Source organism: Apteryx mantelli, chromosome 10, assembly GCF_036417845.1.
Source record: "Apteryx mantelli isolate bAptMan1 chromosome 10, bAptMan1.hap1, whole genome shotgun sequence".
Taxonomy (NCBI): Eukaryota; Metazoa; Chordata; class Aves; order Apterygiformes; family Apterygidae; genus Apteryx; species Apteryx mantelli.
Window position 1 is genome coordinate 22,423,516 of NC_089987.1, and position 22,469 is coordinate 22,445,984.

Below are 22,469 nucleotides of genomic sequence, written 5' to 3' on the forward strand. Positions count from 1 at the left end.
CGGCCGAGCCCGGCCCACCTTGGCGCAGCAGCCCCGGCGCCCGACGGCCGCCGCCAGCCCCAGCAGCCGCCGCAGGGCCATGGCGGGGACGCGCAGCGCCGCCACACCGACACCGAGCCCGACGCCGAGCGGCGGCGCCCGCGGCCCGGCCCCCCCGGCCCCGCCGCCGCCTTAAGGTGGCTCCGGCTGCGGCCCCGCCGCCCGCCCCCCCCCCGGCCCCCCGGTGCCCCGGCGCGAGGAAGCGGAGGCGCCGGGCGGGCAGCAGCGCTTTATTGCCGGCCTCAGTTGGCCGCCAGGATGGAGTCGATCCAGGCGCGCAGCTCGGTGACGCGCGCGTAGACGCCGGGCACGGAGGGCGAGCAGTTGCTGCTGCCCCACGACACGATGCCCACGAGGGTCCAGACGCCGTCCTTCTGGCACACCAGCGGGCCGCCGGAGTCGCCCTGCGGGGAGCCGGGTGAGCCGGGCGCCCCGCGCCGCCCCGCGCCGCCCCGCACCGCCCCGCACCCCCTGCGCCGGGCACCTACCATGCAGGAGGAGGCGCCGTCGGCGCCCGCGCACACCATCACGTCGGCGATGCGGTAGCCCCAGTACTCCTTGCACTGCGCGTTGGTGAGCAGCGGCAGGGCCGCCTGCTGCAGCACCGCCGGCGTCTGGGAGGCTGCGAGGAGAGCGGCGCGGTGGCGTCAGCGCCCGCCGCCGCCGGGCCCCGCCGAGCGCCGGGGTCGGGGTCGGGACGGGGGGCCGCGGGGGGCCGTTACCCTGGGGGTCGGTGAGGCCCCAGCCCGTGGTGACGCACATCAGGCCCCCGGGGAAGTCGTCGGCGGCCTCGGGCAGGCACACGGGCGCCACGCGGGTCGTCAGCCGCGCCGGCGTGGCCAGTTTGAGCAGCGTGATGTCGTTGCGGATCGTCAGCATGTTGAACTTGGGGTTCTTGAAGACCTGGGGCAGGCGGGCACCGCTCCCAGCACCCGGCTGCGACCCCCGCGGCGCGGCGCGGCCCCCGCCCGGGGCAGCCGGGGGCGGCGGTGGCCAGGGCCCCCGGGGACGGAGGGCACCCGGGGCCAGCGCCCGTGACCTGGGGCACACGGGCCAGGGGCAGACCTGGTCCCGGGGCTGAGAGGCGCCAGGAACGTGCCAGCAACCAAGGACACCCCGGGGACCGATGGCGACTGACAGGGACGGACCCCAACGCTCAGGACTGACGGGGACCCGGGGGACCGGATCTCCCTGCCACCAGCACTGACACAGAGCAGGGACCCTTCGGGCTTCTGGTGACCCCAGGAGCAGACCTCCCCCCGGGGCTTCTAGGGACCATGGACACCCCAGGGACACCCCAGGGACTCACGGGGACTCGCGGGGACACTGGTGGCCAGACCCCAACCCCCGGGCTGACGGGGCCCCAGCAAGCAGCCCCCAAGCCCAGCGACTGAGGGTGCCAGGGACACAGCAGCGAGCAGAGCCCAAAGCCGGGGCGCGACGGGGACGGCGAGGAGCAGCTCTCCCACCGCGGGGCAGGAGCCGAGGCCCGGCCTCAGCCCCGACGGGGGACCCGGCGCGCCCCGGCGCTCGGCGGTACCTTCTCGATGGCCATCACCTGCACGTCCTCGGAGGGCGAGGCCTGGTTGTACTCGCCCAGCACCACGGTGTCGGTGGTCCTGGGCACGGGGCAGGCGCTGAGCAAGGCTGCGGGCCACCCTGCGCTGCGCTGCCCTGCGCGGGGCCCCAGCGCAGCCCCACGGCTCTGCCCACTGCCGCCGCTGCCACCGTGCCACCGCCGCCTACCTGACGCCGCAGTGGGCCGCGGTGACCACCCAGTTCTCGCTGATCAGCGACCCGCCGCAGAAGTGGAAGCCATTGTTGCGCTGGCGGGGGAGAGGCGCGCTGAGCGGCCGGGCCCGGCGGATGCCCGGTGGATGCCCAGTGGCCCCAGCCCCGCTCCCGGCCCCCCAGCCCCACTCCCGGCCCCGGCGCGGGGCGCTCACCTGCAGGGAGACCTGCCAGGGCCAGGAGCCGGGCACCGCCGGCTCCCCGTTGACGATGCGGGTGTAGCCGTGGATGATGGGCGCGATGGCGGGCACGCCGCAGCCTGCGGAGGGGCAGAGGCAGCCGTGGGCCGGGGGCTGCGGCCGTGGCGGCCCCGCGCCCCCCCGCTCGCCGCCGCCCGCCCCACGCACCCGCCTTGGGCAGGGAGTCGGCGGCGCGGGCAGAGCCCGCCAGCGCCAGGCAGCCCAGCAGCCACAGCAGAGCCATCGCGTCTCTCGCAGGAGCCGGCGCGGCCTGGGGCTCACCGCCCCTTTATCCGCGGGCGCTGGGAACGGCCCCGGCGCCGGCCTTGCGCGCCCCGGCCTTGGGAGATAAGCGCGGCACCTGCCCCGCCGTGGCGCTGTGCCAGGGCTGGCACGAGGGTGCCCCTGCCGCCCAACCCCGGGGTGCCCCTGTGGCCTGGGCCCCCGGCCTGGCACGGCCCCGCGCTGCCCCAGCCCCGGGACAGGGGCTGCCCCGCGCCCCCAGCGCAGCCGCGGCTCAGCCCCGCTGCAAGGGAGGGTGGCGGTGCACCGCAGGGCTGGGGCAAAGCGCCGGGGCTGGGGCGGGCAGCGGTGGGGAGGGAGAAGGGGCGGCAGAGGGAGTGGGGCACCCCGTGCCCCGGGCCACCGACCCCGCGGGGGGGGCTGAGGATGGCCCCAGGGTGCCTGGCAGGAGAAGGGGAGCCAAGCCCCGCTTTGGCCACGCAGGCGGTGCCCACGGAGGGGCTGCGGCGTGAGCTGCTTGGGCTGGGCTGGCGGTGGGGGCAGCGCCAGGGGCCGCGGGACAGCTGTCTGGGAGCAGCATGCGCCGGGGAACCTGGGCATCCCTGCGGCCATGCCAGGAGGTGAACCTGGACACCTGGACACCTCCTGTTGCCAAACTGCCTGCTCCACACGCGGGAGCGGAGCGGCACAAAGCAGCCGGGACTTAGAGCCCGCCGCCCCCTCCCGCAGCCCCTGGCAGGGGCATCGGTCGCCCAGCGCCAGGTGCTGCAGTCCCAGGCCCTTTCCAGGAGCTGGGCCGCGGCGGGGCAGGTGCCGCGCTTATCTCCCAAGGCCGGGGCGCGCAAGGCCGGCGCCGGGGCCGTTCCCAGCACCCGCGGATAAAGGGGCAGCGAGCCCCGGGCCGCGCCGGCTCCTGCGAGAGACGCGATGGCTCTGCTGTGGCTGCTGGGCTGCCTGGCGCTGGCGGGCTCTGCCCGCGCCGCCGACTCCCTGCCCAAGGCGGGTGCGTGGGGCGGGCGGCGGCGAGCGGGGGGGCGCGGGGCCGCCACGGCCGCAGCCCCCGGCCCACGGCTGCCTCTGCCCCTCCGCAGGCTGCGGCGTGCCCGCCATCGCGCCCATCATCCACGGCTACACCCGCATCGTCAACGGGGAGCCGGCGGTGCCCGGCTCCTGGCCCTGGCAGGTCTCCCTGCAGGTGAGCGCCCCGCGCCGGGGCCGGGAGTGGGGCTGGGGGGCCGGGAGCGGGGCCGGGGCCACTGGGCATCCACCAGGCATCCGCCGGGCCCGGCCGCTCAGCGCGCCTCTCCCCCGCCAGCGCAACAACGGCTTCCACTTCTGCGGCGGGTCGCTGATCAGCGAGAACTGGGTGGTCACCGCAGCCCACTGTGGTGTCAGGTAGGCGGCGGCGGCAGCACGGCAGCGGCGGCGGTGGGCAGAGCCGTGGGGCTGCGCCGGGGCCCCGCGCAGGGCAGCGCAGCGCAGGGTGGCCCGCAGCCTTGCTCAGCGCCTGCCCCGTGCCCAGGACCACCGACACCGTGGTGCTGGGCGAGTACAACCAGGCCTCGCCCTCCGAGGACGTGCAGGTGATGGCCATCGAGAAGGTACCGCCGAGCGCCGGGGCGCGCCGGGTCCCCCGTCGGGGCTGAGGCCGGGCCTCGGCTCCCGCCCCACGGTGGGAGAGCTGCTCCTCGCCGTCCCCGTCGCGCCCCAGCTTTGGGCTCTGCTCGCTGCTGTGTCCCTGGCACCCTCAGTCGCTGGGCTTGGGGGCTGCTCGCTGGGGCCCCGTCAGCCCGGGGGTTGGGGTCCGGCCACCAGTGTCCCTGCAAGTCCCCGTGAGTCCCTGGGGTGTCCCTGGGGTGTCCATGGTCCCTAGAAGCCCCGGGGGGGGGTCTGCTCCCGGGGTCACCAGAAGCCCGAAGGGTCCCTGCTCTGTGTCAGTGCTGGTGGCAGGGAGATCCGGTCCCCCGGGTCCCCGTCAGTCCTGAGCATTGGGGTCCGTCCCTGTCAGTCGCCATCGGTCCCCGGGGTGTCCTTGGTTGCTGGCACGTTCCTGGCGCCTCTCAGCCCCGGGACCAGGTCTGCCCCCGGCCCGTGTGCCCCAGGTCACGGGCGCTGGCCCCGGGTGCCCTCCGTCCCCGGGGGCCCTGGCCACCGCCGCCCCCGGCTGCCCCGGGCGGGGGCTGTGCTGCGCCGCAGGGGTCGCAGCCGGGTGCTGGGAGCGGTGCCCGCCTGCCCCAGGTCTTCAAGAACCCCAAGTTCAACATGCTGACGATCCGCAACGACATCACGCTGCTCAAACTGGCCACGCCGGCGCGGCTGACGACCCGCGTGGCGCCCGTGTGCCTGCCCGAGGCTGCCGACGACTTCCCCGGGGGCCTGATGTGCGTCACCACGGGCTGGGGCCTCACCGACCCCCAGGGTAACGGCCCCCCGCGGCCCCCCGTCCCGACCCCGACCCCGGCGCTCGGCGGGGCCCGGCGGCGGCGGGCGCTGACGCCACCGCGCCGCTCTCCTCGCAGCCTCCCAGACGCCGGCGGTGCTGCAGCAGGCGGCCCTGCCGCTGCTCACCAACGCGCAGTGCAAGGAGTACTGGGGCTACCGCATCGCCGACGTGATGGTGTGCGCGGGCGCCGACGGCGCCTCCTCCTGCATGGTAGGTGCCCGGCGCAGGGGGTGCGGGGCGGTGCGGGGCGGCGCGGGGCGGCGCGGGGCGGCGCGGGGCGCCCGGCTCACCCGGCTCCCCGCAGGGCGACTCCGGCGGCCCGCTGGTGTGCCAGAAGGACGGCGTCTGGACCCTCGTGGGCATCGTGTCGTGGGGCAGCAGCAACTGCTCGCCCTCCGTGCCCGGCGTCTACGCGCGCGTCACCGAGCTGCGCGCCTGGATCGACTCCATCCTGGCGGCCAACTGAGGCCGGCAATAAAGCGCTGCTGCCCGCCCGGCGCCTCCGCTTCCTCGCGCCGGGGCACCGGGGGGCCGGGGGGGGGGCCCGGGGGGGGGGGCGGGCGGCGGGGCCGCAGCCGGAGCCACCTTAAGGCGGCGGCGGGGCCGGGGGGGCCGGGCCGCGGGCGCCGCCGCTCGGCGTCGGGCTCGGTGTCGGTGTGGCGGCGCTGCGCGTCCCCGCCATGGCCCTGCGGCGGCTGCTGGGGCTGGCGGCGGCCGTCGGGCGCCGGGGCTGCTGCGCCAAGGTGGGCCGGGCTCGGCCGGGGGGGGGGGGGGGCTCGGCCGGGGGGGGGGCTCGGGGCCGGGGCCGGGGCTGCGCAGCACCGTCGCGGCGGGCGCGGAGGCCCCGGGGGCGGCGGGGCCGCAGCCGGCAGCCGGTGCCCGCCCGCACCCGCCGTGACCCGGCCGGCGCCCGCCCCGCAGCGCCCGCTGCCCCCGGACTTCGTGGAGGCCCTGACGGCCGTGGCCGGGGCGCCCAACGTCTCCACGGCCGCGGCGGTGCGGGAGCAGCACGGCCGCGACGAGTCCATGCACAGGTCGGTGCCGGGGCCGCGGAAGGCAAAGGGCCTCCCCCACGCGCGGCCCCTTGCCCGGCCCGGCCCGGCCCGGCTCCCCCACGCGTGGCCCCTCGCGGGGGCATCCCCGGTGCGGCAGCGCTGGGCTGGGAGCCGGGATCCCCCCAGGCCCGGCCCCGGCAGCGGTGCCCGGCAGGCGGGGGCAGCTGTGCCCGCTGTGTCACCGCAGCTGTGCCCCCCCGGACGCCGTGGTGTGGCCCCAGGACGTGGCGCAGGTGCAGGAGCTGGCGGCTCTCTGCTACCGCTGCGACGTGCCCATGGTGCCCTTCGGCACGGGCACCGGCCTCGAGGGCGGCGTCAACGCCGTGCAGGTACGGGGCCGGCGGCTTGAGGGCCGCGGGGGGGGGGCCGCACGGGCCGTGCTGTGCCGTGCCATGCCGTGCCGCGGGCCCTGCTGAGCCGGCCGTGTGCCGTGTGCGCCAGGGCGGCGTGTGCTTCGACCTGAGCCGCATGGACCGCATCTCGGAGCTGCGCGTCGAGGACTTCACGGTGGCGGTGGAGCCCGGCGTGACGCGCAAGGCCCTCAACAGCTACCTGCGCGCCAGCGGGCTCTGGTTCCCCGTCGGTACCACGCGGGCGCCGGGGCATCGGGGGCGCAGCGGGGGGGGGGTCTGGGGGCTCTGGGGAAGCTGTGGGGCTGGGGGTGCTGGGGGCACAGGCTGGGTGGCCCTGGGGCTCGTGGCCACCGCAGCGTTGCCTCCGCAGACCCTGGGGCGGACGCGTCGCTGTGCGGCATGGCGGCCACGGGCGCCTCGGGCACCAACGCCGTGCGCTACGGCACCATGAAGGCCAACGTGCTCAACCTGCGCGTGGTGCTGCCGGACGGGCGCCTGCTCCACACCGCCGGCCCCGGGCGCCACTTCAGGTACCCGCGGGGCCGGAGCTGGGGCTGGGGCCGGGCAGGGGGCCGGGGCAGCTGCCCTCACTCACGCCCGGCCCCCGCGGCAGGAAGAGCGCGGCCGGCTACGACCTGACGTCGCTCTTCGTGGGCTCCGAGGGCACGCTGGGCTTCCTGACGCGGGCCACGCTGCGCCTGCACCCCGTCCCCGAGGCCGTGGTGGCGGCCGTGAGCGCCTTCCCCAGCGTCCGGGCGGCCGTGGACTGCACCGTGAACGTGCTGCAGGCCGCCGTGCCCGTGGCCCGCATCGGTGGGTGGCCGCGGGGGCCGGGGCAGGGTGGGCAGACGGGCCCCAGCTCACGGCCACCGCTCTCGCCCCAGAGTTCCTGGATGAGGTGATGGCGGACGCCTGCAGCCGCTACAGCGGGCTGGGGCTGCCGGCGGCGGCCACGCTCTTCCTGGAGCTCCACGGCTCCCGGCACAGCCTGGCCGAGCAGGTCCGGCAGACAGGTAGGGCCGGGGGCGCCGGCGGGATGGGGGCGGACGCCGGCCCTGGCGCCCGCAGCCAGGCCCCGACGCCGGGCTCCCCCATCCGTCCCCGCCGCAGAGGAGCTCGCGCAGCTGCACGGCGGCTCCGGCTTCGCCTGGGCGCAGGAGCCGGAGGAGCGCAGCCGCCTCTGGGCCGCTCGCCACGCCGCCTGGTACGCCGCCCTGGCCCTGCGGCCCGGCTGCAAGGTGAGCGGGGCCCCGCGGCGCCGGCACGGCCACCTCTGCGGGCCCCGTGCCGGGGGCGCCCAGCGCCGCTGCGGCAGCGGCCGACCCACGCCAAGCGCTGCGCCCCTGCCCAGGGCTACTCCACGGACGTCTGCGTGCCCATCTCCCGCCTCCCCGACATCGTGGTGGAGACCAAGAGGGACCTGGAGGAGTCCGGCCTCACCGGTAAGCCGGGGCCACCCGTCTGCCCCCGAGCCTTGCTGTGCCCTGGCCCGGGGGCCACAGCCAGCTGCCCCCGAGCCCTGCACGGTGCCCGTGTCCCCATAGGGCCCCTGGTGGGACACGTGGGCGACGGGAACTTCCACTGCATCCTCGTCTTTGACCCTGAGGACCCGGATGAGACCCGGCGCGTCAAGGACTTCACCGACCGCCTGGGCAGGTGGGTGTGAGCAGCGTGGGGCTGCGCCAGGACACCAGCAGCCCCCTCCTGACGCCACCGTCCCGCAGGCGGGCGCTGGCCATGGACGGCACCTGCACCGGGGAGCACGGCGTGGGGCTGGGCAAGCGGGCGCTGCTGCGCGAGGAGGTGGGCGACGAGGGCCTGGCCACCATGCGCCACATCAAGGCTGCGCTGGACCCCAAGAACCTCATGAACCCCGGCAAGGTGCTGTGACCGTGCCCGGGCACCCACCTGCCCCGGGGAATCGGCCCCGTCCTGCTCCTGCCGGGCGGTGCGGTCACGGCCCTGCCGGCCCCCCCGGCGCCCCCCCACTGCTGCAGTCCGATGGGTCACGGACCCTGCAACCCTCCAATAAACCATGCGTGCCTCATCGCCGTGGCCCTTGGTCGTCACATTCAGGCGCCGCACGGGGTCTCTCGCCCCGCACCTCCGGCCCCGGCACCGCCGCTCGCTCGGCGCCGCGCAGCTGGAGCCGCCTCGGCCGTGCCAGGCGCCGCGGGGGGCCGTGTGCCACCGCGCCAGGCGCTGCCGGTCCCCGCGCCGCCCTGCGTACCGGGGCCGGCGGGTGCAGCCCCTTTGCCGCCCCCCCACCCCCCCGGGAGCCGAGCGGTGCCGAGGGCAGCGGGAGGGTGACGGCATCGCGCGGCAGCAAGACGGGCGGCGAGGGAAAGGTGCCGTAGCCCCGCGCGCCCAGGTTTAACCATCAGCCGCGCGCACTCAGCACCCTGAGCAGCAGCACAGGGTCAGGCCCCGCACCCCGGCAGGCATCGCCTGCTTCACCAATAAAGCCAGTGAAATAAAATAACAGTGAATATTTTATTGAACATTGTTTTAATACCATATCAAAACACCTTGACTAATGAAGGAAGCTCCCCCCAAGCTCTGAACTCTTGTGTTGTGTTTTTTTTTTTTCCGGTTTCCGGGATTTTTTTCGTATATAAATACAGAAACGTTTCCCGCAGGGGCACGGCCACCGGCGGGGGAGGTCTCACCAATGAAAACATGCCCGCCGCGCCGGGAGGGGACAGGGACGGGCAGGGGGGGCACAGCAATAAAATGACTCGGCTTGAGCATCTCCCGGAAGGGGGGGACACGTCAAAGCAACCCTCGTGGGCCGGATAAGAGGCCGACGGCATCGGGACGAGACGCTCGCAATCACGGGGCTGGCGGGAGACCTTCCCCCATCCCCTTCCTCCAAGCTTTCACCTCAAAAGGCGACGGAAAGAAAAGGGGGGGTGTTTTTGGCAACAGGAGTCCGACGGCGACGGGACGGGGGCGGCGGGGATGCTGCGGCTGTTCAGTCTCTGAGTGGTTATAGCTGAGTTAAAGAGTGACCAGTCTGTAAACATCACCGGGGCAGGGAAGCTCAAATCGAAGAACACGCCAGTCAACACGAAGCTTCTTTTTTTTTTTTTTTTTGTTGGTTTTCTCTTTTTTTTGTTGTTGTTGTAAACACTTGAAAGACAGACCCCCAGCGCCTCTGCAGGGGAAGAGCAGTGGCCCCGCTCCCGGCGTGGGGCAGAGTCCCTGTCTCACACTGCCAGGTCCGGGTTGGTGATCTCCAAAAGGGAGACGGGACAGAGGAGAAAATTCCCGTTAGTCAGTGCAAAAAAACCGAGCAGAGCCCCCAGGGCGCCAGGCGAGTCCAGGTGGGAGATGAGGGTGCCAGCGAGAAATACCGCGTGCTCCGTTTGGCCGGCTGTCCCCTGGCAGCTTTTCCGTTCGTTTCGGGAAGAAAAGCCAAACATCATGGCAGGGTTTCGGCCGAGGGCGGCAAGAGCGTTCCCACGGCCTCCCTGGTGGGCAGGTCTCTCCCCATGCCGGCAGGTGCAGAGGCGAGAGCAGGTCGCTCTGCTTTTCTGACACTGTCTCTCCTGGATGTTATTTTTTTTTATCCTTTAAATTAAAAAAACAAATAAAAATAATAAAATAAAATAAAAAAATTCGCCGTTGTCCCAAGTGGATTCAAGTTTCTGGGTTTATTTTTATTTTTTTTTCTTCTTGAGGAATTTAAAGTCAGCCCAAAACTCCAGACGGGGCGGGTGGGACAGGGAGAGGAGGTACAGCAGGTATAGCAAGGTGCCCTGCAAAGACAGAGAGATGGTCCCGTGTGAGCGCCGGCACAGCACGGCCTGCGCCGCGGACGCAGGAGCGACAGCCGCCCCATCCCACCCCGTGCCAGCCGGGAGATCGGAGAGAAGCAGTCGTTCATCGAGCTCTGTCTCGGCTGGCACAACGCCGCGCTTCAAAACCAGCACGTGCCGGCGGGGCACGAAGGCGGATGCAGCCGGGGCTCCCGCTCGCTTTGCTGCGGCCGGGTTCGCGTCAGAGCAACGCGAGTCCTGCCGCCTCCCCACCACCTGCCCTTCTGCCCGGACCCCTCCTGGCCCCCAGCAAAGGGGTTTCCTGCCCGTCCAGCTCTCGGCCCGTAGCCTGCACTTCGCTGCCTGCTTCAGACGCATCTGCTCCCCTCCAGCGGCCAACGCGCTTTGGAGCATGCTTGAGAAAGGAGCTGAGACGATCTACCCTCCTGCCTGCACCAGGAGAGCACAGGTCCTTCCACGAAACCTCTTGGGGGTTAGCGTCGCTACAAAAGCCCCACCGAAGGCCCAGAGCTAACGCCGTAGAAGAGAAAGCCCTGCAGACCAGAGCAGCCAAACAAAACGGGCTCACCCCGAAAACAGCCGCTTTCCCCATCCCCGGCACGAGGCCGAGGCGGCGCTGGGCACGCCGCCTCCGCAGCCCGGCTCACCTTAGAGAGAAGTCAGCAAGCACGCCCAGTGGGTCAATCAGAAGGATGCTCTGGGCAAGATCTGTTCACTTCAAACCATGAATCTATACAGCTGGCGAGAGGAGAGAGCGTCACACGCCGTACCGCACAGCGCCTGCCCCCCCTCACATCACATCCCCTCCATCTGCTTGGACAGGCCACTTGGTGCTCCACCGCCAGGGAGAAGCAGGCAGTGGCATGTGCCACCTGCCTGGTTGCTGTCCCCTTCCCCCCAGCGTGGGCCCTGTGCTGCGTCCCATCACCCCGCTGTCTCCCGGACAGAGCTGAAGCAGGCATGCCGCCTCGGCGCCCGCGCGGTACCTTTTGTGATAAATGCAGAGGCAGGGCAGCCTGGCTATCGTATCCCCCTGCAGCAGCTCCTCCAAGCAGATCACGCACTCGCCAGCGTCCTTGGTCAGCACGTCATCTGGGAGGAGAGGGGAGCAGTGAGCGGCGCTGTGCCACGGCGTCGCCCTTCCGGCGGCCCGCGCGGAGCTGGGAAGCAGGGAGGAGAGGTGCCCCAGGCACAGCCCTGATGGAGGGGAGGCCGCGGCCACGTCCGCGGAGGCAGAGCAGCTGGAAATGAGCAGCCGAGCGGCGGCAGCGCTAAGCACTCGCTGGCGGGAGGCCCAGGTGCAGACACGGAGCCGAGATGGGGCTGGGGCGGCTGCAGCACCCAGGAGGGGATGTCGAGGAGGACAACGTGAAAGGAGCCGAGGGGTGCCAAGGTCCAGCTCTCCTGGGTTTCCCCTGGAGCCGGGCCTTGCTGGTCCCCCACCAGAAGAAGCAGGTTGTGCTCTGCGGACGTGCCAAGCTCCGGCCCAGCGGATAAGAGGCAGCAAACACAATCCCTATCCCTGGTTTCCAAGAAAGCGTCACCAAGGAGGGCGTGAGGGTCACCCCTCCCTGAGCAGCCAGGGGAGAGGACGGGAGATCCAGAGCAACTGAGCCCCAGAGCCTGCAGACCCCGTGCTCAGCCCACGAGACCTCACTGCCAGCCAGGCAGGGTTTAAATTACCCCCAGGAGGAAGGCAAGCGACCCTTTGGAGCGTCAGCCTTGGAGGACACACGTCCCCTGCCCTCACCAGGCAGGACACCTGGCCAGGATGGCTCCCTCCGGCCCGGCACGCCGTGGCGAGCAACACGGGGAGGGGGCAGGGCTCCCCGTGTCCCAAAGCAAAAGCGAGGGGCGAGGCGAGGCCCGGGAGGAGGAGAGCGGCGCAGGGACCAGCGAGCTGCGCCGGTCAGCTGGAGCACAGCCCTCTTGGCACGCCAGCAGCTCGCTGAGCCGCACCGTCTGTCCGAGCCGCCTGCAGCGAGCGTCTCTCTCTAGCCTGCTCGGAGCCGCCCCAACCCAGCAGGACGCTGCGTCCCCCGCGCAGCCTGGCCGCGGGCCCTTACCGTTGTAGGAGAGGCGAGGTTTGCTCAGACACATGATAAAGTGCATTTCCATCTCGTCAGAAGCCACGGATTTGGAGCAAATGGGGCACTTGAAACCTGGAGGGAGAGCAGAGAGAAGAGCCATTAGCGAGCGGAGGAGAAGAGCCCGTCTCCAGCTTGCCCGCGCCCGGGGAGCCAGCGAGCCAAGCGCCGGGCACCCGGCCTGTGCCCTCCCCGCACGCGGGACCCCGCAGCGGGCAGCCCCCTCACCTGCCGCCTGCATGGTGACCCGCACCCCACGCAGCACCCGCCGGCGGCCGGCACGGCGGGCGCATGCTCGTGCTGGGCGCGCGGCCGCCAGCAGCGCCGGCGCGGGGGACAGCCACCCGACCCGGCACGCCGGTCGTCCCCGTGCCCAGCTCGCAGAGGGCACGGGGAGCGTGCCAAGGCAGCGCACACGTGGCCATCAGCTGCTCCTGAGCCTTAAAGGGCGAGCAGCAGCCGCGGCGCGCAGCACCCAGGCACAGCGAGCCCGTCCGGGAGCCCAGGGGCATGTCCCCCTGCTGAGGACAGCAGCCACCTCTGCGGCCATCGCCAGCTCTGTCCCATGCCACCGCCCCGGGAGGTGGTCGCAGCCGTCCCACATCACCCCCGAGCCGATCGCTCCCGCTCTGCTCCGAGCCCTCTCCCAAACCCCGCGGCCAACGCTGCCCGGCTCCGGCCCCCGGGCTCAGCCTGACCCTCTGCCTGGCTCCGGGCCCCCGCCGCCGCTCCGCATTCGCCCTCCCCTTCGCCCCCCACTCTCGCAGCCCGCCGGCCGCCGCAGCGCTGCCACCAGGCTGATCCCATCACCCTCTGGCCCTCTCACTAATCTCACTTGAGCTCTTTGTCTCATTTCTCTGATCGCAACCCAGAGCAATTAAGAGCCATCTGGGAACTGCATTATCCTGATGCTTTTGCCTCCTTCCAGACAACCGGAGGCACTTCCTAACTAGGGGATCCAGCTCGGCTCTCCGGCATCCCATTAGCACACATCCGTACCCCATTTATGGCCCTTCAACTAGTTTTCAAGCAACGGGGACAAAGTCCAAATTCAATCAAGTTCAAGGAATTTTGCAAGCAAGATAACTTGGAAGGGGGTTGCAAAACACACTGCCAAGGACGGGGGGCTCCCTGCGCGCACGCTGCTGTGAGCAACGGCAGACGCGCTCGGGACAGCCCAGGCTCTCAGCGGCCGAGTCAGAAACGCTGAGAGGAGGAGAAGGAGCCTATTCTGCGCGGGGAACCGCAGCTCTCCGCAGCACCGGCCCAGCAGCCTGCTTTCAAGCCCACGATGGGCCCTTCTCGCCTTTTGCTTTATCCCAAGTTTTTTCCACTTCTGGCGGCAGTTTTAGGCTCGCAAGCAGGGCACGGCACCTGCACAGCAGGGCCAGCACGTCCGCACGTGACGCCGTGGAGGAGGCACCCAGGTGCTGACTGCAGCCCTTTGCCCCCGGCTAAGCCCAGCCCATCGCCGATAAAACAGCCGAATTGCAAAGGACTCGCGCAGAGATCGCTGCCGCCCTGCCGCGAAGGGACCCTGCGGTCAGGACAGTGCTGGGGTCGCTCATCGCCCTTAGTGGCCCTGACCCGCCTCACCCGGCCTCCCCTCGCCCCTGCCGGTGGCACGGTTGGCTCGCCGCCCCCGCCGAGCGAGCCGGTCCGAGTGCAGCGCGCGGACGAGCTCAGCGCAGCCCAACTCGCAGGCGAACGCGCGCAGGCCACCGCCGCCGCCACGGATTTGCACCAGAATATCTAGAAATTCCCTGTCTGCAGAGAGGCAGAGGGTAATCTAAGGACCTGCCTTCTAAAAGCAGATCAGGTTTGACTGCAGTGCCGCTTAAAGGCTTTCTTCATAGATATGCAAAGCCTGTCCAGGAAAGAAGAGAAAAGCAATGCGCACAAATTATCGAAGGATGAATCCGATTTTTGTTTGCCACCAAACGGCCGTGGCGAGGGCACCCTGCCTTCGCGGAAGGGAGAAAGTACTCGCGGCTCTAACAGGAGCGAGTTCAGACCTTTGCTGTGCGAACAGCCAGGATAACTGTTCGACACCTGCACGCGCTCTCATTAGTGACGGTGATAAATACAGATTATTTTGCAATTTCCAAAATGAAGAAGCCTGGGATGGAGACGCCAACCCTCCTGCCCCTCTGGGGGGTGGTTATCTCCCAGGAAAGCACAGCAAGGGCCAGCATCACGAATGGTTTCGGATAGGGAAGAAGAGGAGGAATCAACGCTAAAGAGAGCTGCAAAGCCACGGAGCCTCTCGAGTCTGGCAACTGGTGGCAAATAACCCCGAGCCCAGGAGAAGCGGCGGCCCCTCCGCATCCGGCTGGGCTGCAGCCTGACACCAGAGCAGCTCTGATCCAGCACCCGGCCGCAGAAAGCCCCCGCGACCCAGCGGAGCAGGGCTGGGGCGGGGGGCACAGTCCGGCCACCCGCGTCCCTGCCTGGCCGGGCTCCCTGCCGCATCGGCGCTCCGTGGCCAAGCCCCAGCCGAAAGGGCAGAGCCGGGAGCCCAGCCCTAAGCCGCGTGGACGGCAGAGGTCAAACTGTCTTATCTTCAGCCTAAATTTACTCCCGACCGATTTATACCTGTCTCTTCTTGTGTCAGCAGTACCCATTAGCTTAAATAGCTTTTTTTGCCTCCCAAGTGCTTACCCTCCTGGTATATTTATAGAGAGAGCTCGGATCGCCTCCAAGCCTGCCTTTCGCAGGCCTGAACTAGCCTCCCCTTGCGAGGCACGTTCCCCGGCCCCTCGCGGCCCGTCCCCGGCTGAACCGATCCCGCACGAACGCAGCGGCTCCGCGCCGCCCCACGGGCGCTGGGCCCCGCCGCGCTGGCCCAGGGGAAGCAGCGGGGATCAGTTTCCGACGGCGAAGTCCCTTGCACGCGGCTGGGCGGGCTGGAAAGGGCCCGGCGAGAGCCTCAGCGGAGGCAAGCCCGGCAGAAGGCTCCCGTCGGAAAAGCTGTTGTAGCCGAGAACGTGGCGGATGCAGCAAGGAACGCGCAGAGCCCCCAGCAGCTCCGTTCGGTAATTTTCCCCCCCGTAACGCAGAGCCTGCCAAGGAGAACATGTTATATCACAGAAAGGAGGGGAAGAGGGGGTTGCCCTGGTGCCCGCCAACCCCGCCGCCGCGCCAGCGCCGCCTTATCCAACCCGGAAGCTTCGCGCTCTCCCGCGGGTTCAAGCTGCAAAAGGCTTTCCAGATCGGCGGCTCGCTGCCAAGCCGGAGCGAGCGTCTGACGAGCGTTCGCACCCCGCGCCGGTGCCGCGCGCCCTGCCGAGCCCCCGCGCGATCCCCCAAGCGGGACGCATCCGGTCTGCCGGCTGAGCGCTCGGCAAAGCCCTGGCCGACTGCGAGGGCCGAGGCCGGGAAAGGGCCCGCAGCCCTTTAAGACCTCCTTTCCTCCGGAGCTGGCAGTTGGGAAACAGCACTCCGAAGCCCCCGGCCCCCCCTTTTTCCGTGCTGCCGACGCGCTATTTTAAACAGCTGCCCCAGATCTGCCGGCTCCGGCAGCACCTGAAGGGGTCGTAGGGGACGGGCAAGCGGGGCCCGGGAGACGGCTCGGGCACGGCAAGGAGGGAGCCTCGCTCCTTGGGGCAAAGCCGACAGGTCCAGGCGTCGAGGAAGGAGCGCGGCCCTGTGCCGGCTGCCGGGGAGCAGCCCCAGCCGCAAGACCCGCCTGTCGGGGGTCTCGGAGACCCTCGTTAGCTCCAACCATCTCAGCGACCTCCCTGGGCGTCAGAGCCCGCGAGGGGCAGGCGTGGGGTGACGCGGGGCCCCGGCCCCCCCCCCCCCCAGCAGATCCGGAGGGCAGAGACGTTTCGAGAAAGGGGAAGGAGCTGGATAAACAGAGCTCGTCTCCCACCGGGGCTAAAAGGAGCAGGCGGCGTTCGCGCTGCCCCAGCCCCAGCTCCCCGCAGCCTGCTGCATCCGTGCTGTGCCACCTACAAGAAGATCTACGCGTGGTCACAACCCTGCTTTACAGCCCCGAAACTGCATGCGTTGAGGTCGGTTGGGATCCTGGATGCTATGGTAAAAATCATCCAAGTTTGACATCCCAAACACCCAGAAAACAACCCAGTGCAGGAAGCAACGGCGCCTCGGTAAATCAGTCCAAACGCTCCCAAGCTCTGCTCGATACCTTCAAGCCCGTGAGCAGCGTGCTCCAGCCACACGACACCGGCTGCCAAACGGGTTTTGGGGCTGAGCCAAGCGCAGACTTTCCCGGCTCTGCGTTTCGCGACACGGGGGGCAAAAAAATCTCGTGAAAACGCAATCACACGAATTCCCCTGCCGGAGGTGAAGCGAGGGACGGAGCAGCCCGCCAGCCCCGTGCAGGGGGCCGCTCCGCACCCCAGCTGCCTGCACAAATACTTGGCATTGCAAAGGCAACTGTTTGCGTCCCCTTCGACACCAGGCGCCAGAGACACGGAGAGCAGGGAGAGCAGGAGCGGGGGCACTGCAACGAGAAGGACGGTCTGCGTTTCCAGAGACAGGGCCGAGAGGGTCGGCACGTGATGAGACGCGGCCTCCTGCATCGGGGCTGCGGAGGAGAGGAGGGAGTTGAGCCGCCCTGGGGCCGGCTGCCAGCCGTCAGAGCAGGATGTCTGTCCAAAATCCAGAGGTCACCGCTTCCTGAGGGACACAACGGCTGTGACGAACGCCGCCCCGTGGGTGCCCCGGGAGCTGGCCTCGCTGCAGCCCCCCGGCCAGCAGGCGCACGGCCTCGCCGGGCTGCCTCCGGCCCCAGGCGCCCACAAGCACCCATGCCCAGAGCTGGGTTTGCACCCACGGTTCGGCAGTGCCCAAGGCACGTGGGCTGGGAGAAGCGGCCGGGGGCTCTCTGCGGCACTGGGAGGTACTGGGAGATACTGGGAGGCAGAGCTATTGCAAAGGAAGGGCTAGAGCACCGCCGTGGCTGGTGTCTCTGGGGAAATCACAGGTGGTGGGACAAGGCCCACCGCTGTCTCCAGAGCTGGTGGCCCAATTAGCAGGATGCCACCACCCCAGGCCGTGCTGGGAGACTAGCAGTGAGTGGGCATCATGCACAGGGAGAGGGTCTGGGAATGCCTGGAGCCTCTGGCACGGCACAGCACAGCACACCTGGGAGGCCAGGACTGCTGAGGATGAGGCAGAGCTGATGTTCTTGAGGCTGATGCTCATCCGCCCCAGCAGGCGCTTCGAGGGCAAACAGCCCTGACCACTAGCGCCGGGAGCAGCCTGCGGGATCCTTCTCCAGCTGAGTGGCAGCACAAAAAGGACTCTGGCTCCGGGGATGCCGAGCCCTGGCCCGCAGCACCGCCACCGCCTGCGTTTCTCTGCCCGACAACAGCACAAGCTGAGCCCGGCACGTCGGAGCATCCGTCTCCGTTTCAGGCAGCGAGACAGGTGTTGGTGTGGGGTCTCGGAGCCCGTCCGACAGATGAAAGGGCTGTTCCCCATTCAGCAGGCCCCCTCCGGGCCATGGTATTTTCCACATCCCCCGAAATCCCAGTTAATTTATCCTGCCTAAGCTGCCAGCCCGAGCGACACAGGAGATTACATTTTGACAGCTGCTCATGGAAAATTCAGCTCCCTCCCTCCTCCCGGAGCCCTTTCCGCCCTCCTGCCACACACTGAAAAAAAGAGGGAGGAAGGGCCCAGCCATTCCTCCTCGCCTGGGCCCCGTACGCGGGGGCGCAGGCTCCGGGGACGCCCCTTCGCCCTCCTGCCCGCGCAGGCAGGGCGGCTGGCGCTGCCCCCGGGGCCTGCCCCCTCCAGCCTGCGGCACGGAGACCTGAAGCTGGCACGGCTTCCCCACGCACAGGCAGGCGTGCGGGCAGAGGCATGTGTGTGGCAGGCACCGGGGCACAAGCTCGTGAGAGGGGACACTGCCGGGCAGGAGGGACGCTGGCCACCAACCAACGTGCCATTGATAGCTGGGGACAGATAAGGGAAGGGTTTGCTGGAGGCAGAGGCGGGGGGCTGCATGCAGGGCACCAGCTCCCTCCCGCCCCATCCGCCAGCAGCGAGAAGAAGGGGGAGACGGGGAAGAAGAGGTGGAAGAGAGCGTTTGGGGGCAGGGGAGACATGCTGGAGGGGAATGGGAGGAGACCACGTGCCAGGGACTGGCCACCCTGCTCACAGCTCTCAGGGCCGTTTCCCCTCTGGAGACACCGTCTCTCTAAGCAGAGAGATCAGGACATAGGCAGCAGGTTTCCCCACGATCTCCCCCTCCAAGCCTCTCTGCCTCCTAGCAAAGTGCCTGAGATTAACCCATAGGGCCACTTCCAAACGGCCTTGGGGCTAGCAGGGACCTGCCACTCTCAGGTCCTGCTGGGTCCCACCAGCACGAACTTCACAGGCAGTCTGTGACAGTCCCAGCTGGAATCCCCCCTCCACCACCGAATCTCTCCTGGAGCTGTCTCTTCCCATGTGCCGGCTCCTCCTGAAGGACTGCTGACCTGCGAACTCACTGGTGGCACGCAGGATTTGAGGACAAGGTACGCCGCAGGAGACTTTGAGAAAGCCAAGGGCTTTCCAGGGCTGCAAGACATACATTGGCAGGTGATATCATCTCTCCAATGGCTTGGTCTAGAAACCGTGAGCAAGCAGTACTTATGCTCTCAAAGGGCTAGTGCCCTCTGAGTATTTTTAGGAAGGTTAGATGGTTAATTTTAGAGAGCCACATGAAGCAGAGCTGGGAACCTTTGAAGACTCCACCAGGTCCTAACAGAGCTGAAAAAGCCCGATAGTTAACCCTGGTGGTGCCAAAAGCACCACAGCTCAGGCCTGGAGGTTTTAGGGTAGCGGGAGGTTAAAGACACATTTCCAGCAAACACGGCCTTAAAAACACAGCCAAGGTTATACTTGATTTGGAGCTGTTCCCAAAGCAGGGATAGGAAACTCCTGTCTCCTCCAGCCTGCCCTCTGCCTTCCTCACGCTGGTAGCCCGTACCCAGTGAGTCCACCCTGCAAAGCTGGACCCCAGCCATGCCCACACAGTGCTTATTAAGGATGCTAGCAAGCCCCAAAATGCAGCCCCCCCCCCCACACACACACATACATCCACTCAAAGTTTTCCCCTGATGCAGGGAGAAGTGCAGCAGACAGAGCAGTTGTGCCGCCACGGTCACCCAGAGCCCTCGAGAAGGAGCAGATCTGACGTGGCGCGGCCCTGCACGGCTCCAGGCACTGCCATTGGGTTTGTGCTGATGCACAGGAAAAGCAACACTATTGCCCAGGAACGCCAGCCGGCCTCCCACTGATGCAGCCTGCTCCCCACACTTTTCTCCAGGCTGGGTCACATCCACCTTGCCCAGCCAGGCCTGCTCCTTCTGGCCTCCAAGATTTGGGTCAGTGAGGAACGTCAGAAATTAAGAGCCATTTTGGTGCAGGTTATCCTGCAATGGTGATTTCTATCAGTGCTTCAAGGAACTGGCACACATCTTCCCTGGGAAGAGCTGCTGCCCGCAACAGGGACACACATGATCTCCTACATCAGTGACACATCAGAAAACACAGGACTTGCACAGTCTAATCGGTCCTTGCAACACAACGGTAGGGATTTCCACACTGCAGTAAAGCCAGGCCCCCAGGACACTGTGTTTCTACAGGTGATGCCTGCAGCAACCCACATGGCTCAAAGAAGCCACCAAGCACTGTGATGGGGTCAGCTGCACCTTCTCCTTCCCAAAGCCCTCAGTGGACATCTTGCCTGGGTGCCACATGCTGAAAGACCAGAGCAAAACCCCCAAGCCCACGTGACAAAGTGACACAGATGCCATCCACTTCTTCCCCAGGCAGACATCTGGAAGAGAGCAAACAGGAAGGACGCGACAGCCTGTCACCTAGATAAAACAGACAGCGCGGCAAGACAAGAGGCACCAGGCAGCCCTGACAAGAGGATCAGAGGCGAGCGGCGAGAAGGCAGCACGCCTGCCACGAGCACTCGGCAGCACAGGTTATCTCCGGAGATGCAATCCGGGACACATCTGTGAACGGAGCATCACCTTCACCTCTTGCCCTAGTTGCTGAGCACCAGCCCATGCGGTGCCCCGGTTTGCAGCTTCCGCTCCACCGTGATGGTGCAGCCTGGTCCCTCCGATCCCCAGTGACGGGCCCACCTAGGCTAGTCTTGGCCAGGTCCCGGTGCTTAGGTTTGTTCCTAGCAATGCCGGGCTAGATCCTGGGAATGGAAAATGCTGCACCTGACCTTCTGAGAAAGGCTCCCTCTTAGGGGACAGGTGAGATGCCGTCCACAAAAGCCGTAACACCATTCCCAACAGCAGAGAAAGGCACATACGGTATTTGCGCACACTCTCCAAACCCTCTGTTAGTTAGATGTGCATCCAGATGGCCTATAAATGTAATCAGAGGCAATTTTATTAATAATTCCTTCCTTTATTTCTGAAATCACATCAGATTCCTCCAGAGAAGATGAGGCAGGGAGCTTCCCTGAGAGCACAGCACAAAGCATCGTGATTATAACCCCTCTGCCGATGCTTTTGCTGTGTGAAGAGGCTGCTCCTTTCTAAGGCGAATGCAGCAGAAGAGCACACAGGATGCACGGCGGAAAGAGAAAGCTTTTACACCCACAGGCTGAGGCAGCACCCTCCAGCTGCAGCCCCGTAACCTGGGTACCGAGTCCCTGAACTAACTCGGCACAGAGAGCAAAGAGGGGGATGGAGGGACCTCGCAGGGGGTCGAAGAAAAGGCTTCCCAACAGCAAAAGCTTTGCTGGCACCACCCAACACTTTGCCCCCGAAGCTTCAGCGTGTGCAGCAGGCCACGCAGCCATGCAACGATCCCAGGCTGCGCAGGGGCCTCTTTGGTCAACAAAGCTGTGAAGTTTCCAGCCTTGCCCGCTGTGCCCAGACTCTCCATAGATAACTTACAGGTTGAGACTAGGTCACTTCAGGATCGGTTACAGCACTGATAGAAGAAGGGGCATTGCCCAGGCATTTGGAGACCCTGGATCTATTTCTAGTGGATGGCCTAAATGTAGGGAACAGCGCTTCACCGCTGAACTGCACCCTGAGCTACAAGAGGAAAATGCTCAAGTCAGAGCTTGTGGGGTATGACCAGCTCTGAACGGAGGAGGAAAGCAGGAATCCCTGAGAAACCTGGCCAGGAGAAGGATGCATGAAACCATGCATTAACCATTTGCAGCTCAAAAGCTCCATGACTTGCTCCATGATGCAGGGTCCAAGCAAATGGATACAACGCAGTCTGGATATGGCCAACCTGCAGCCTGGAGCTTCTCTCACTTCGGCTCAGCCTGCTGGTGCCTCCTGCCCCAGCCTGCTGGAAGCGCAGGAGATGTAGGAGTGAACCAGCAAGCAGAGCAGGAACTACGAAGGGCTGGCTCACTGCAGAGGGGCCGTGCTGGGCTGAAGCTTAGGTTAAAGTGTCATCAGGCACACAGGAGTTCAGCCCCCAGCCCCCATGCAGTCTCTGCCCTCCTAAACCCAGCCCTGTCCAGAGTCTGCAGGGAGAAGACATCCCAGCAAAGCTGTTGAAACGAGGATCAGATTCTGCTCCGTGCTCTTCTGCAAGGGTATTTCTCGCTCTTGAGGAAGCAGCAGCTCTCGCAGCCTTTCGGTACTCACTGTTCCTGGAGCCTCTGGGAGTCTGTGCACGGCTGCAGGCGGTTGTGCGACGCAGATGTGTGTACCTTACCGATCCCACAAAGTACAGAATAACATTTACAGAAGGGATTACTGACTGCCCAAGATCCCACCTACCGCAGCGAACGAAGCCAGGAGCCCTGTGAGCCTTGTTCAGCAGGAGCTGGCTAAACACACTCCAAAACACAGCTGGCCAAAATACCCCTGCCCCAGGAGCAGTGCCTGGTTGCCAGCAGAGCCACGTCACTCTCCCTGTGCCCTGTCACCCCACAGGACATGGCAGCAGAGGGCCATCCTTTGAGCTCCTCCTCAAGAGAGCTTAGGGTAAGCCTCAGGCTTTCAGATGTCTGCTGGAGGTCTGGTAACCTCAGCCAACCAGCCCTTCTCCATGTCTCCAGAGAGCATCCTGGGCTCCCATCCAAGGGCCTTCCTTCCAGCAGCTCCTTGGCTTCATGGGAGCCCTGCTGACTTACACCAGGTGAGGATGCAGCCTGGCATGAGATAAAGGCAGGAAATACTTGGTCCAAAAATGCAGTGGAAGAGAAGTCCTGATGCCTCCTCACTGAAGGAACTCCAAGCATCAGGCTTCATCAAGCCTGCTCCAAAGCAGACAAAAATTCCCAAGCATCCTATCTTCCCTCTCAGCTTCTCCAACATTTCCAAGTGAACCAGCACCAGGTGGAAGCTAGAAGACATGGATCATCTTTAAAAAACAATGCTAGTGAGAGGAGGGAAAAATATATATAGTCTTTCAGTTGGGCCCTAGTCAGTCAGTTAGTCTGAAGCAGAAACATGTGATCATTTAATTTAAAGCCTGGATGGAGTCTGCTGCCTCTGAAACACCCTGTCAGCTGTGGTCAGATGGCCAGCAAGGCTGGGC

General features: G+C 67.0%; 4 protein-coding genes across 4 annotated transcripts in view; 2 read left to right on the top strand and 2 right to left on the bottom strand.

Moving 5' to 3' along the window:
* Positions 1-253: 253 nt before the first annotated feature.
* Positions 254-2,271, bottom strand: LOC136992854 (chymotrypsinogen 2-like). Its single transcript, XM_067302683.1, has 7 exons — positions 2,178-2,271; positions 1,986-2,089; positions 1,786-1,865; positions 1,580-1,658; positions 762-942; positions 528-661; positions 254-443 (listed from the first exon to the last, which is right to left on the bottom strand). Exons 1-7 carry the CDS (start codon positions 2,251-2,253, stop codon positions 282-284), a joined length of 816 nt encoding a protein of 271 aa, XP_067158784.1. The 5' UTR covers positions 2,254-2,271; the 3' UTR covers positions 254-281.
* Positions 2,272-3,152: 881 nt separating this feature from the next.
* LOC136992855 (chymotrypsinogen 2-like) lies at positions 3,153-5,189 on the top strand. The gene is made up of 7 exons (XM_067302684.1): positions 3,153-3,255; positions 3,344-3,447; positions 3,568-3,647; positions 3,775-3,853; positions 4,491-4,671; positions 4,772-4,905; positions 5,000-5,189. The coding sequence occupies exons 1-7, from the start codon at positions 3,180-3,182 to the stop codon at positions 5,159-5,161; spliced, it is 816 nt and encodes a 271-aa protein (XP_067158785.1). The 5' UTR covers positions 3,153-3,179; the 3' UTR covers positions 5,162-5,189.
* Positions 5,190-5,319: 130 nt separating this feature from the next.
* LDHD (lactate dehydrogenase D) lies at positions 5,320-8,604 on the top strand. Its single transcript, XM_067302705.1, has 11 exons — positions 5,320-5,438; positions 5,617-5,729; positions 5,938-6,079; positions 6,192-6,333; positions 6,474-6,633; positions 6,717-6,916; positions 6,988-7,116; positions 7,214-7,341; positions 7,455-7,545; positions 7,648-7,759; positions 7,828-8,604. The coding sequence occupies exons 1-11, from the start codon at positions 5,376-5,378 to the stop codon at positions 7,991-7,993; spliced, it is 1,446 nt and encodes a 481-aa protein (XP_067158806.1). The 5' UTR covers positions 5,320-5,375; the 3' UTR covers positions 7,994-8,604.
* Positions 8,578-22,469, bottom strand: part of ZNRF1 (zinc and ring finger 1) — a 32,557-nt gene continuing 18,665 nt past the window's right edge. Inside the window, exons 2-5 of the mRNA XM_067302706.1 lie at positions 11,952-12,047; positions 10,872-10,977; positions 10,533-10,623; positions 8,578-9,864 (exon numbers count right to left, since the gene is read on the bottom strand). Coding sequence (XP_067158807.1) covers positions 10,566-10,623; positions 10,872-10,977; positions 11,952-12,047 — 260 coding nt within the window. The 3' untranslated portion in view covers positions 8,578-9,864; positions 10,533-10,565. The remainder of the gene's footprint in view (positions 9,865-10,532; positions 10,624-10,871; positions 10,978-11,951; positions 12,048-22,469) is intronic.